Source organism: Platalea leucorodia, assembly GCF_965183815.1.
Source record: "Platalea leucorodia genome assembly, chromosome: 16".
NCBI classification, from domain to species: Eukaryota; Metazoa; Chordata; class Aves; order Pelecaniformes; family Threskiornithidae; genus Platalea; species Platalea leucorodia.
In genome coordinates, this window is record NC_138838.1 from 4,090,249 (window position 1) to 4,105,680 (window position 15,432).

At 46.5% G+C, this 15,432-nt stretch overlaps 1 protein-coding gene across 1 annotated transcript in view; it reads right to left on the reverse strand.

Annotated features, from left to right (window-relative positions):
- Positions 1–12,214, reverse strand: part of CLIP2 (CAP-Gly domain containing linker protein 2) — a 62,552-nt gene extending 50,338 nt beyond the window's left edge. Inside the window, exon 1 of the mRNA XM_082328691.1 lies at positions 12,060–12,214. Coding sequence (XP_082184817.1) covers positions 12,060–12,171 — 112 coding nt within the window. The 5' untranslated portion in view covers positions 12,172–12,214. The remainder of the gene's footprint in view (positions 1–12,059) is intronic.
- Positions 12,215–15,432: the final 3,218 nt, after the last annotated feature.

Here is a 15,432-nt window from a genome sequence, read left to right on the forward strand (position 1 = left end):
CGCGCGGCGAGCTTCCTTCCAGCGGAGCCGAAGCGCCGCACCACGTAACACAACCTCCCCTTGAATCGCCAGTACGCACTCACACGCGTCTCCAGCTCTCTGGTTGCATAGCTGTAGTCACACCATATGTTCAGCTTCTTTATAAATCTAGCACAAAGCTAACTTCTTAGAGTCTATTCTTTTCAAAGAAGCACGGAAAAGCTTGGGAACGCGCTCAGGCTAAACCCGCCATGTCTGCACTCCCCAGCACATACATACGTGCACAGTTGTCCGCGGTTTCTTAGGCTGTGGGAATTTGTAAGGCACAAGCGTGGTTTCGGGGCGGCTATTACGGAAGTGAAGACAGCTGCTCTCAGTGAGCTGATCCGATGACAAAAAGAAAGAAAAGGAGGCAGACATAGGTCTTTAATGAGACATTTATAAACGATTTCCCAGGCAGAGCACTGGCATTAGCACAGAGAGAGGAGCAGTCTCAGGACACCTTCTGAACTGGAGAAATTTATCTTGAGTACCAAACATTATAAAGAGCAGCCAAGCAAAGCATAGCGCTTTCTCTCCACCAGAAAAGCAATCAAGCAGCAGGGTTTTGAAATTTCACAGCCTTTTTAAGCGTAGGATTTTTGCTCAGGCATCATTCCCATATAAAACCCACTTGGATGGACGCTGGTGCCATTCCTAACCAGTTACGGCACTAACTGAAAGAGATGAGCAGCCAAGCAGTACATTGCTCAAGCAGGTGCACAAGAAAGGCCTTTGACTTATTCACTCACAAATGATGGAATTAGCTCACTACCAATAAAATGTAGAAGAGAATGTACCAAAAAATAGCCTGGCTTGGTCCATCAAGAGAGCAATTATTACTTTATGATCAGACCAGAGCCGGACCAGGGGATCAGCAGCTCCAAGAACAACAGCCTGTACGGGGAATGCGATGCAGGAGAAGTCGCTGTGTGTGCGTAACTCAGGATATTTACTCACGGGACATAACCTGAGCAGCCACGCACAAGCGGAGTGGCCATACCTCTAACAGTCCAGGGGAAAGGAAAGTTAAATGACCAGGAGAGAGCCTAGTTTGACTCTGACTTCGGCACAGACTGTCTTTGGGCATAGTACTTACTCCAGCTATATAACAAGCATTATAACCCTCTCTTACCTCCTTAGAGGGCTCAGATGATCTGGTTGCCCCATTCAAGTCAGATTAGCTCTACTGTAGTGCAGCATTTTGCCCAGCATGACAGCTGATGAGACATGCCGCTCATACCTGTGCTCCTGCTGCACTGTCGGCTCGGGACCAGCAGCACTTCGGAGGCCCACGTGCCCCCAGCTCAAGCTTAAAGCATCCCTGAAGTCAAGCCAGGGGTGCATTTGTGCAGCTGGAAGCTGCAAGCTCAGGCAGCGAGTGCTCTGCTGGCACCTGGGAGGGCTTCCCCACGTGAAGGGCTAGACATGCAGCAACAGACCACATCAGTAAGATCTTCCCTACTCTTTCTCTCTTAACTGATAACAACTTCTCATTTCTACCTTCTGAACCTCAGAAACATTTCCTAGGTACAAGCACAAGCTTTTCTCTGGATTTTTGATATTACCTTGCTCTGCTTCCCTCTGGCAGGAGTTGGGCTAATCCTCACAGGGATTGCTCTTTGCAAGAGCTCACAGCCTGCAGCTGCACAAGGTACTTTCTCATGACGTGTCTGAAGCTAGTCTTGAGAGAAAAGTACAAAAACGTAACACCTGACATGGAATAATGAAGGAGGATACATAGTTAGCTCCTTATAAGCATGCTGAGAGGCTTGTTTTCAGCGTAACCAGCTATCCTGGATGACAGCAGAGAGTTAAGCCACTGTTAATTGAACCACTGGGATGGTACCAGCAGAAAGGCAAGCACCATGCTTTCTATCTTGTATGTAGGTTTTTTCCCCTCCTCAACAGAAACATGACAGCAATACAATTATACCATCCCTCTGAATCATCCATCCGACTTGCCTGAAAGAGGGACACTTCAGGGGCCATCTGCAGCATCCCCAGGATCCCAGGGGAAGTGCAGGAGAGGTAAAGACCAGCATCTCTTAATTGCCAAGCAAACTTGTGCACAACCCTAGGGCTGTGCTGTGCTGAAACACAGCTTTTGATTCATTACTTCATCAGCCATTTACTTTTGCAGCCATAGATCCATGTGCAGATTGTGCAGAGTATACGTCTCCTGCGAAGGTCACACAATGGACTGATTGTACGCAGATCCACGCTATGCAGAATGCAGAGTTTGTTGGGCCGTTTTTGTTTTGCCTAATCTAATAAAAAAGATATTTGAGAGCAGATTAACAAGTCATCTACTTTATTCCAAATATCTGGCTTAAACAGCTAAGTATCCAATTCAAAAGGCAATGAGCTGTACATGAACAGGCACTGTTTGCAGAAAATGCAAATCGCCTATTTGCAGCAGACTTTTTTTTTTTTTTTTGAGAAAAAACATGACTGTGATCCAGATCTGACCCTAAAACCTCTGAGCTATGATATGAACTTACAAACCCACAGCAGGTATGTCAAACCCAACAGCTATAAGTCTCAGTGATCAACAGAAATGATATATTATACCCTTCCAGGGGTGATGGTGGGTAAAGTGAGAAGCAGTGGGGAAAAAAAAAAAAAAAAAAAAGCATAATGTGAAGTGAGAGGTCATGGACAAAGCTGTGGGAGCTGACTAGCTGAGTGGTACAAAATCTCAGTACATGGTCCCACCAGGCCCCCTGACTGCCCCTGAGCACACAGTATGCTCCCAATCCCAGTACATCTTACTGGTTAGAGACATTCACATGCGAACTGACCCTCTCTCTTATGCCACTTCTTCAGAACTTCATCAGATGATCAGTTTTATGCTTTTATCCTCTGAACACACCTGGCCAGGGCAGCAGTCAGGCAGTAAGGATGAAGTCTCAAGCCCTTTTTTGGGGTCAGGATTTTCTCAGCATCATACCATCCTTATCTGAAATTTTGTGTTCAAGGTCTGCATCAAGCCCTTCTAATTTCTGGCAGGTGTTTTTGAGCAAACACCTCAAAATATAATATTCTGCAACAAGCAATTCTGCGAAATAAATTATACAGCAATACATAAGGCTCCTGTCACCTTCAGGCATGTGAATCCTAAACAACTGTACAGGTTTCAGTGTGAAATAAGACAAGCAAACCCTAAGTGCGGGACTGAGACATTGCTCTATATCCTCAATGACTGCGTACCCTCAGCCAAATGACCAACGCACTAATCTTTACAGACGCAGCACTTCAGTCAATGAAAAGGGAGGGAAGCTGCTGCTCCTGGTGCCAGGACCGGGAGGGCAAAAGGCCGTGAAAACCTGCTGGCCAGGATAACTGTTCCACTTTCACCTCTGGCTCACAGGATGACATGGGGCAAGACCCGGTTCCCTAAGTTGTCTGGTGTGTAAAACACAGATAATACCTACAGACCTCACTACTGCATAGAAGACAATTGCATAAAAAAAAAAATGGGATATTACTTTCTAGCATCTTCATAAAAAGTAAGTAAATATCCGACTGGACCCAAAATAAAAACAGCAAAATCTCTGTATTCTAAATATTTTAAGGCTTTTGTGGAGACCGCACAGCCCCAGGATTCACAGGTGGTGGTGAAGCACTCAGAACGTCTAACCAGAGAGGTTTCATATGTGCATAGCAGGCTTATAATTACAGAAAGTGAGAATGACTTACAGCTTGTGCTTGGCAGGAATGCATAAAGCAGCTTGGGAATACTCCTGTAGCAGCAGTTAACTCCTGTGTAACACCGCCCTGCAAATCAGAGCACTGGCAGCACGCTAGATCACACAAAGCAATTTCTGAATTCTTGGTGTAGGTTCGGTTTTTAAGAGGTACTCATGGCAAAGTTCATCACTGCCTTCCTCTGCAATCATTTAAAATCCCCACGCATAAATATTTCCTTTCTCACAAAGAATTCTGTAAACAAGACCATGCAAGTAACGTGCTCTGCTGCATCCTCTGGGCCACCCATGACCCAGGCGTAGCACAAGAGGACACACATTTACTGCGCTGGAAAACAGCATTGCCGAAACAGTCACATTTTTTAGTAGAGACACCATCAACTGTGTTCTGAATAGAGTTGCTTAAGTCACAGACAGCCCAATTGTGACAGCTCTTATTATTTTACAGTGAGTATTGTGATACATGGGAGTTTTCCTACAGACCTCACTACTGCATAGAAGATCATTGCATAAAACAAAAAAAATAACGGGATAGTACTTTCTAGCATCTTTATAAAAAGTAAGTAAATATCCTACTGGACCCAAAATAAAAAGCAAAAACTCTGTATTCTAAATATTTTAAGGCTTTTGTGGAGTCCAATTCACTTATTTAACTGCTTGCAAGGAGGATGCTCACATGCAGGGTCAGTGTGTGATGGCTAAATCAGACCAATAGCCAACACTGTGTAGCAACAGTCTGATGCCACTGTAATCCTGTGGATTCTCATCCCAAATCCATCTATGCCAAAGGGAATCTTTCCTTTGATTTCATTGAATATTGGCTCAGGCCTCTAATGATTAATCCACTCTTGCAGGATTAGTTCAATTGTTTGAGGCAGAACACGCAGGAGCAGATTCTGCCCTGAAGCTGCACCCTTACTCCAAGCGTACTCCAAGTGCAACTGCAAGCGTATTGATGTTACTATAGACTTACACCAGCACGGCTGAATAGGATTTGGTTCATTATGTCCAAACCACCATAAGCTGAACATCTGTGGGAAGCAGATTTTCTTTCCCTGCTGTTCTGCGAGGAGCTACAGACAGAGAGAGCAGGAGGGCGTCTGACCTCCATATGCCTTCAGTGTGCGCTCGCATCTCATTCTACGAGTGCACCGAATATTAAGGATTAACTATATCAAATCCTTCTAAGAGCATCTAATGATTAAGACAATTAAAATCAGACTCTCAGTTGTCTCTAGATGTCACCTGTAAAGCTGATTAAATCAAGATTGATTCAATGCCCCTTTATATTGCTTGGAATGCATCAAACCACTTCTCCTTGGGAGAGGAATGCTGCCGAAGGTCCTTTCCCTCTTCAAGATGGGAATCGGAAGGGGTGGGGGAACCACCACCTCCAAAAACCCTGTAGAAACGCCAGTACACAATGTATTTCAGACTGCAGGACAGCAGACAGAGCGGCTCATGAAAGGGACGTGAGAGCTGAATACAAGCCCTATGCAAACAGTCAAACGGTTGGTCCACAACCATGCCAGAAAACATTTTTCTGGATCAGCAGTGGGGATCGGACACAAACATGCAGGGACTCACGAGAGCATCACTGCCCGTGAGCGAGGGGATTTGTACAGTGACGTGACCTGCACGCAGGGCACTTCAGTCACCCCACAGCGGTGACGAACAAACGCGCTCAAGCTCTAGCGATCACTCAGCAAAGCTTCTCCCGTGGCTGTCGCAGTTCCTACGCCTCAGCCACACCGACCATCAGCCACCACAGCTCCCCTCCCAGCCTCGCTTCTCCCTTTGAGCTGTGCATCAATCCTCAACCAGCAACTCGCATTTGCAGTTTTTCCTGTGCAGCCCTTGAAAACACACGCTTGTTTTCTTTCAGATATCTGATAACTTCTTGAACAGATGACTGCCTGTGCGTACACGGATACTGTAGCTCTTACTACTAATTGACAGATAATCTGCTGATACCGTAGTAGTCAGAGGCATTTGACCTTGAAACATGCTTGCTGGCACCTCGTCCTCCCAGTTCCCCTAGGAACTGACGATGCTGTGTACACAGACCCGTTAAGATAAAGCAAGACCTAATCAAACTTCACAGACACCGATGACGCATTTCCAGCAATGATCACTAATCTGACTCGAGGAATATCCATTCACGCTTGCAGCACGGATTTAATTGGGGACAGCGCTCAGATGAGAGCTGACAATACCGATGAGGCCTGAAGCAAAACAGCAAAACCAAATGTTTGCTAGAAATAACAGCAGCCTCTGGCCCCACGATGTGGGGTCTTTTCTCTCAATTCGCCAGTGCACAACATCCCAAGTTTAATATTAATCAAGAGCCACAAAGCCTTTGAATAGACAAGAATTAGCTCCCTATGTCTGTGCCAGTCAATCAGCTGCTCCGGACACTACAATCCCATTTCTTTTGTTTCAAACAAAACAGTAGTTTAGTGTCTTTCATATTTATTTGGGAATGAGAATTAATAGATTGATACAAAACCAGACAGCCTCAGCACTCTTTCTTACAGCTTTATAAAAAAGCCTGTGTTAAGACACTGACAAACTGTTAATGATTACCTGAGAATAACCTGCCCAAACTCTCTCTTATGACTGAGGCATGAATTCCTCATCAAGGACACCTTCCCTCCCCCTGTTTTACTGCAAAATAATCCTAGAGGCAACAGAAATTACTTCTTATTGCTATGCATCCAGCCAATTTACTCCAACGAAATCCTGACAAACTCGAGGGGTGAACCGCTGATTTCCAAGTTAATTTACCAAGATGTTGCTGTTAACTCTGTTGCAGATAAATAAAAAGGAATGAAGATTTCCCACTGGCGAAGGTAAGAGCAAGGCACTAATCCTACAGAGGAGCTAAGGTGGTGGTGAGATTTCGATTCCTCCAGCAGAATTCATGCAGGTATAGCTCATTAATGATGGGGCCTAGATGTATGCAGAGACTTATTCATATAGAATTGCTGAGTCTCTGAAACTAGAAGCAGCCCTCAGAAGATAACTGCATTTCTAGAAACCAAATCAGAAAACAAAGTTAACTTCCTCCCTGCCCCAGGAGACTCAAAACCAGATTCAACCCTGATAGAAAGATTATGCTGCACAATTTTCAAAGGAAACCTCCCTTAATTACAAAGAGGGAGCTGGGATGCAACCCATGGAGTCCAGTCTGCCCAACCCTCTGTTGGCCCCTTCTCCTTATTCACCGACGCTAGGAGCGACTGATCACGCTGAGGTTGGATCACGCATCCCACCTCATGCAAACTCAGCAACTGCACCCAGCGAACCCGTCCCCGCTGCTGCCTGAACAAGGCAAAGCTCATCCCCGCAGCCCAGCGGTAACTATCCCCCAGCCTCAGCAACCAAGCACAACTAACTACCCCAAGAACTAGCACAGCTCAGGCTTACAAAACCCTCAGTACAACATACTTCGTTTAATTACCCTATGGAGCCAGTCATCCAGCGCTCTTTAATGGCCCTGTGAGCGCTCCAGTCCGCTTCGCTTTTATTTTTAGCGAACAAAAGCATCATACAGTGTTTGTAAAGGCGGACATTATGCCAGCAAATATTAATAGCTCTGTGTATTTATTTTTCATCACAAATAATGTATGTACACTTATATGAAAATCAGAGGGCATTCCCAGGCTCCTGGCAATGCTGTACAGCTTAGCTACCAAAGTATAGTTTTTGGCAATAAAACTGGGCACCCGCTGAAAAACAGTTTTGATACTCATAACCATGCCTAAATATGATATTTGGGTTACAGATACTTGCACCTGCCTGTTCAGAAAGACAGGATCCATCTGTAAAATTCAAGATCTAGGCTGGATTCAGACTGGATGCGTTTAAGTCTCACAGAAAATGTAACAGGTTTGGGCTTTTTTGCCTCCAGCGCTGAAGTCCCAGAGTTGCCCAGCTCCATCTGCAAATACTAATTTTCCTTTTTCCCCTCCCCCTTTTGCCAGAATTCTTTAATTGAAGGAAAGATTTAAGAACCATAGAAAGCACTGTAAATGAACGGCAGAGCCAGCTGACAGCAAAATGCAGCATGAAAGGCAACTTTCTCCTCTAACCAAGTTACACTAATGCTGCTCCGAGCAGACAAAAACCACTCTGAAATGTGAACGCGTCCCTTCCCAGCGGCCTTCACCTGTTCCACCAGCTGGGAGGGCTGTGTGGACCCATTCATCACAGCTTCCATTCTCTCTCCATCTTGCAACTCCAGGCAAAAGCTGGCTTTTCCAGGAGGAGGGTGGGAAAGAAACCAAGACATATGAGCTTTGTAAGTAACAAGAAATCCCAACATTATGTTGAGCCCTTTACCAGTGAGCCCACACCTTTCGCACAGAAACCTCTCTTGCACATGGGGTTGAGAGCAGTAACTTTCTTTACTTGAAGCGTGGGAAATAAGCCAATGCATTTGTGGAAAATCCTCTCCCGAGACAGATAGAGATGAATTTTTGGTCTGGTTTTAAGGAAAATAATTACCACAAAGCAGCAGAACTTATTTTTTCCGTTGTTCCAGCTTTATGGGAGAGAAGGGAGGGGGATAGTCAGCGTGGACACCACTCATTGAAGCCAACGGTTTCCAAGAATCCACTGACTCTCAGTGGAAATGATCATTTCAGCTCTCCTTCACAAAAAAAGCAGCTCCCACCCACAACAAGCCAATGCACCTGACCCAGAATACCAGCACAAAAAGCCCTTATACCTCATCGGTCTTTGAAAGTGCCAGCTCTGGTGGGAGACACAATAACTCTCCACTCTAGGAAAGTTCAAAGAGGACACTCCTCGAGCTGGTAAGAAACAGGGACTCCAAATAAGTTTCCAGGAAAAATAACTCTGATATACTGAGCCAGCTTGTCACACATGCTACGACTACATTATGTTTGGTCTCTGTGGTTTCTACAGCCATGAATTGTGAAATTATATACACTTGAACACAGAGCATCTTACACCTGCATCAATCCTCTGTTCTGCTACATAAGATGCGAGTTGTCAAGAGTACATGGAAATGTTTAACAGGGTACATCTCCACTGCCAGGGAAAGGAAAAGTGATGAGAGAGGGATGAGAGACACTTGACTTTCTACAAAAGAATACGAACAGAGTGCTGGGGAAAAGAGAAAGAAGAAATCAAAGCATCTTTGTGTATTCCAGACTAAGAATAAAGGAAAGTACCTCTACTTGCACTTTTGCAGACAAGACTGAGCAGCTTATGGGAAGGCAGGAGGAAGAGAGTGTGAAGCTCTTCAAAATTCATTTGCATCTACTGGCTCTCTGACAACTCTCAGGTACAGCTGGAGAACGAGCACCTTCTTTTGACATCCAATCTGGAAGATATAACCTCGATGCAGGGTCTTTCTGAGCCAGCCCCAGGCTACCAGAGCCAAGAGACAGCTCAGAGCCAACAGACTGTACATCGTTACAGTTTAATTCTGCACTTGATTAGATTTATGGTTTTCTTCTGCAACTATATTTCAAGCTTTTGAGTTCTGTTCCCCCAAGGTAGCAGATTCATAGAGATCAATGTTGCAGTCTGTATTTTGTAATCCAAACCACACTGGTTTTCTTCCATCAAGCTGCAGGGCTCAGGTGGTTCACCAAATGCCTAAGAAACTGGAGAAGTCTCTTTTGGCATTTCTGGCAAGGGGCAGGTAAGTGTGGAGGTAACACAGGAGTTCAGAAGAATCCAGTCCACTCTGACCCCCCTGGAGCCAGGCAAACGCTGCCAGTCTCCCAGGAATCACCCTCAGTGCACAGACACAGCTCACAGAGCTCATGCAAACGTTGAAAGACAGCAAAGAGCAGAGCTCATGGTTTCTACAGGGCTTCTCAAATGCCTCGCATACAGCCTCCTTCACGCAACTTTTTAAGACCTGATGTAAAGCTTGGTATCTTTAGAGGATCTTTCCATCCCAGCAGACACCCAATAGATCACATGAAGGCACTTTCCTGGACAGTGACACAAGAGGGAAGAAAAGCAGAAAGAGCCCTTTGCAGTATTCACATTAAACACACAAAAGAAAATTGTTTTCAGCCTCTCCATCTCTGCCATTGTCCCTCTGTACGTTAGAAAGGCTCCAACGCCGTGACACTGAGGAAAGCACTCGGTGCTGACTGCACACTACCAGCCCTAACAGCCCTCGGGCTGGCATACAGTTACCTCCTCTTGATAAAGCTGGGTTATCAGTACTGCCATGAATTAACAGCAGCGATGCGCTTAGAGGCCAGAGGTTGAGTGATGCAGGTTAGCAAGACAGAAGAGTGATGATGGGGCAAAGCTCCATCACCCTCCTGCGGCCCAGACCTGATTAATCCCAGGAAAGGTAATGAAATCCAGCCTCCATGGCCATCTACCACCAGATCCTTTGGCTGCAGGCATCCTCAAAGTTTACGTCAGTGCCTGCTGTGGTCAGGATTTTAGTGATGTGGACACTTGGCTCTGAAATCGAATTAAACCACTTTGACAGAAAAAAGACTGTTTTTCCCTTGGAGTTTTTCCCTGCCAAAGGCCAAATCTCACAATTGTCTGTGCTGCGGCTGGGCCCACGGCCAGCACAGACGCTGCTGCTCTCAGAGAGGGGCACATCGGCAAGCCAACAGGATTTTGGGACACATGCTTTGCTCACCACTTCAGCTTATCATTGGAAAGGAGAAGAGCAGGAGGCAGCGAGGGGCTGGCCAGGCCTTTGGAGAGATTTGCAGGAGGAAGAGCAGGTACAGGCCACGCATAGACACAGCAGTAGCTCTTGTGCAGGACGCAGAGCAAGAAGATGATGCTAGGGATGACAGCAGAGATGATGCCACAAGCCCTATCGCAGCTATCCACGAAGCACACGCAACGTGGCCCCGTTGTGCTCTGTTCTCACCTCCCAGGTAGGAACAGCTCAGTGCTGCGACTGCTCCAGCAGCTCCACGAGTCCTAGAAGCCCCCTGCACCATCCCAAGAGGCAGAGGAGCAGCAGCACAGCTCACAGCATCAACCCACCATCCCAAGGCTTCTCCCCTTCTCCATACACACATTTTTCCAGGAATAAAACTCATTTTAGACCTTCTCAGGCAAAGGTCAAACTCAGTTTGGTGCAGATTCTGCCTGCGCTCGGCCGGCTTTGCTGCACATCTATCACAGTGACAGATGGCTATAGCTGAACAAGGCACAAAGAAGCTCCAGCAAACAAGCGCTGCATTCAGCTGAAAGGCTGCATCGGACCCCGGTGCTGACCGTCCGTGCTGACTAACTCTTTCATACCGCAACACACACACTGACCGTGTTTGCCGAGACGCCTCTGCGCAAAGCCTCCAAGGGGAAGAAAGGCCTTGGATCTTTTCCCTTATTTGGGTTTTATTTAAGTGATAAAAATCAACTGAAAATAATTCCACGCCACACTGCAATTATAAATCCAGCATGAAGCACCTGGAGAGATTCACGACTGGTAGCTAAATAGTCAATTCACTGGAGTCCTTCAAATTCCTTTCTCAATCACAGCTGGGTGCTAGGAGAAACAAGGGGGAAATACAGAAATGGGCCTGGGGAACAACTTCAAAATAAACAGCCAAACCTACAAACCTTATCCTAAGAATTTCCTTTGTCAATTTGCGCTTCCCTCTACCAAACAGATATAAGGAGACATCGGTATCTTTGATTCGGATACTAAATGAAGAAATTAGTCTTTCTAATATTAAAACCCACTCAAACACAGAAAAGTGCAATTCCAACTGCGTAATGGCAGTCTATATAGCTTACGTATACACTGGATAGAGATCAATGGACAGTAAAGTGTGTGTATGTATGTCTAGGTAAGTCATTATTCAAATCCCAGTGCTTCAAATGATTCTGTTCAAAGGCACTAATTTGGGTAATCAGCACAGGACAAATCACCTTAAGCACCTCGTTCTTACTCTTGCATTATCACAGGCCAGAAGGAATGGCTATAGGACAGTGTTTAAGAAGGCCATGGGTGAGGTTCCCATCTCCCTAATTATTACCAGCTCTTCCAATGTTAGTGTCTGTACAGGTACTCATACACAAACAAGCAAGACATGAGGCAGCACCCCTCCCTGTCAGCCCTGAACACCAGAGTATCCATCTGCCTCCCACCCACTCCACAACCTGCCTGGTTTGTGCATTAGTTGGGAGAGGGAGGCCATTTACTCACCCCATTACACTTGTTTTGATCCATGCTCACGATCAATCTATGTACAGATGGGGAATTTCACGTCCTACTGCACACTGGCACCACGAGGCCTTTGCCTTTAAGCCAGGTAATCACCTGCGTCAGCTCACGCCCCTGCCAAATCAAGTCCTTACCTTCTTTTGAACCAGTGGTGACGGCAGCTGCAGCGGTCCCTGATGCCCGTCCCACTGGGCTGGAGTGCTTCCCAGCCCTGCCAGGGATTTTAAGTCCACTTGGCTTCAGCATGTTTGCTGTCTCCTGTATCTCAGGCTCGTACTGCCAGTGTCTCAAAGAGCTGTCCTGGTATCACCGTTCAGGCTTCTCGATGATGGACCTCTTCTTCCATCGTCACAGACCTGGGAGAGAAGAGCACAAAGAAATCAGATAGGGAATGCATGGGAAAGCACTGAACAGGCTCCCAGAAAGCAGTGCCCAGCTTCCTCCTCACATCCCTAGGAGGGTCAGGATCTTTCATTTCTCCTGTAAAACAAGGGTGATCGTTTCCTTCATCTCCCATCTTAACGTTACATTCTTTTCCTCAATCTCGCAGTCTCACTTTAACCCTGGAGTCCTGGACCAAAGCTGAAACCTCCCAGAACCACTAAACAAGAATTTAAATTCAGTTTGGGATTTGAGTGACTGAAATTGTTGATTGATTTTAAGTTCTAAAGTCTCAGTTCGTACATCAGGCAAGACCCAGTTCTGCTGTCAGAGCCCTTACCAAAGGCACGCTAACGACCCCCAGCATTCTCGCTTTGGTGCGCGGCCCCCATTTTCACAAGGCTTCAGGGCAGCCTCTCCAAATTGACAGGAGAAGGAAGGAAGAGGCCAGTGTCTGAGACAGGGCTTTCAGCTCCTTTCCGTAAGAAGAAATCCACAACCTTGTTACAGAAAAAGGGCATCTGACCCCACGGATTTGCAGTAAGATTGAAAGAAAAAAAAAAAAAAAAAAAAAAATCTTTCTGAAACCTAAGCATGACACTACCAACTACTCATGAGTGAAGCCACATAACCTTTCCCTATGCCATTCCCTTCCCGGTCGGCAAACGGAACAAAACCTCCAAATTCCTTGCAAGGATGCTGCATTAACAAGCATACAAACCCTCAAGCAAAAAGTTTTATGACAAGAAAAGAAAAATAAAGGAAATGATAAAGTTGCTTAAAAAAAAAATGCAAAAACATTCCTAATGGATAAAGAAAAACAATGAAAAAATTGAGACTATCAGCCAAAAGGAAGCTAAGGCTGGCTGACTGAGCCGGCTGGGATGTGGAGGGAAGAAGGTGGCAGCAGAGTGAGCCAGGGAGAACGCCGAAATAACGGCAAAGGGAATTGCAAGGAGAGCAAACCAAGGGCCAGCCAGAAGCCGGGGGACACCCAGACCCGCTTCCTGGGCCAAGGACGGAGGCAGCCTGCTGCAGGCAGCACTCCGGAGAATTAACGTAGCAAAGATTTACAGATGCTGCGAGGGGGGAATTGCAATAGCGGGGACGGGAAGTGATTAAGGCATGAGTAAGGATTTCAACACAGGCTGGGTCAGAGCGAGGGGAGGGCTGGCAGGGCTCCAGGGAAAGCTGCAAGCAGACACAGAGGAGGAAAAACCACAAGGAGAATTCCAAAACTGTATTCCTGAGGGCTCACAAACATCTGAGACACCAAAGAGCGTTTCAGCAGTAAGAGCCAGTCATCCCACACCGGCTTAGAGAGACAAAGAAAGGAGGGATCAGCAGAGACAGCCTGGTGAGGGAGCCTGCGTGAAAACCCAAGGGATCAAGCCCCGTCTCTTCCCCACGTCCCCCACAAAGGGTGTCCAACACCTGGGGTGGCTTCAGACACCTGCAGACAGCACCAACTGGTGAGCATTTCGCTTACACAGAAGTCAGGGCTGTTTAGGAGAAGCAGGACGCTCAGATCACATCACCAGCAGCAGGAACAACGGACAAGAGCAAACAGTTCTCCTTAAGGGAGAGAGAAAACAGCCTTCCTGCGACAGAGCCAGCGAGGACCAGATGCTGTCACAGAGCTGGACAGGAGGCTGCAATTTCCAGCTCTATTTAGCATAAAATAGGGAGACAAGTAACAGAATCTGAAGGTGAGAAACATTGATCTAGTTCCTCCTATCTGTCAAGCCATCAGACCTCTCCCTCCCACCCACTCCCTCTCCTATGACACATTTTGCCCAGGGCTAACTTTGATTTTACAGAGCAACTTGTTTCCTAGCATTTCTGCTGGCAGGTGACGTGCTCTACGGAGAGATCTCGCCCCATCTCCATCACCTTCAACCTGAAGGTTTGCTCACTTCACAATATGCCCTGGCTCCTAGATTTACACATCTCATCGCCTAGTCCTACCTTTTGGTTACAAGGTTTGATGCTGTACTTGCGAGTTAGCAAGCTGGGGATGCTGGTTCTTCCAGATAAAACATGATGGCTTGTTGAATCCACAGCCAGGAATATGGACAGGGGAAGGATAAAAGGACACAGGGGAAAGATAAAACAGTAGTAGGGAAGAATTTAAGCAGGAAAGGGTGCCAGAAGAATAAAAATACTTTACAGTTTTTCAGGCCTCTGTTAGAGGGAGTCTCTGGGTCTCTGACTTTGCAGCCAGAACCACAGAAACTTTAGGGAGGCAGTGAATTTAGTCTGTTCCTCTATTTTGTTACTCATCTCTGAGGAGAGAAGGACCTTCAGTTCATTCTCCCTCCATTACTCATTATCCCTGAAGATCACTTGGCCACACAAGTCACAGGATATTGTGATATTCTGCTCCTTCTCAGGATGACTGGATTTTATTTTTTCATTGGGGGGGGAGAAATAAGAGGAAGTGCATTCCCACCGCATAAAGATTTCTGCCAGAATCCTTTATGCAAACACATTTGCTTTCAACATACTAACGCTGAAAAACAAATGAACTCCACAGGCTGCTAATTACGCTACCCTCCGAACAGATAGCTTCTTTTATCCTGAAATACAATCACCACGACTAGTTCCCAGCCACACTCACTGGGGTCTCCATGCCACACACCAGATTCAAAAACTTGTGACGTGCCACCCTGCGCGGCAGCCAGACACCCCCTGCCCAGCTGCGCCCGCCGCGTGTCGGCTCACAGAGGGGTCCGACGGGGGCTAACTCGCGCGTCTAAAGCGCCATTCTCATCTCCACGGGCTGCAGAGCGCCCAAAGCCAGGAAACAGGGATACAGCCTCAGCGTATCCCTGCACGCTCATTAGCGCACAGGGCAATGAGAATGAACTTGAGTAAATTTTACTATAAATGCAGCTTGTTAGAAATATATAGATGAGAATAAACACCTGGGACATTTTTGAAGAAGATTATGCCTGCTACTAGGGACAGATACTCCTCTGTCACCAATTTCTCCCCCACTTCAACATAAAAACATACGAGCAGACTTTTAGGAAGCGCTGAACGCCGAGCATGGAGCTCTTCCGCAGTACACCATTAGGTCATCCTCACCACCCAGAGCAACGCTGCCCTCAGCCATCCAAGCCC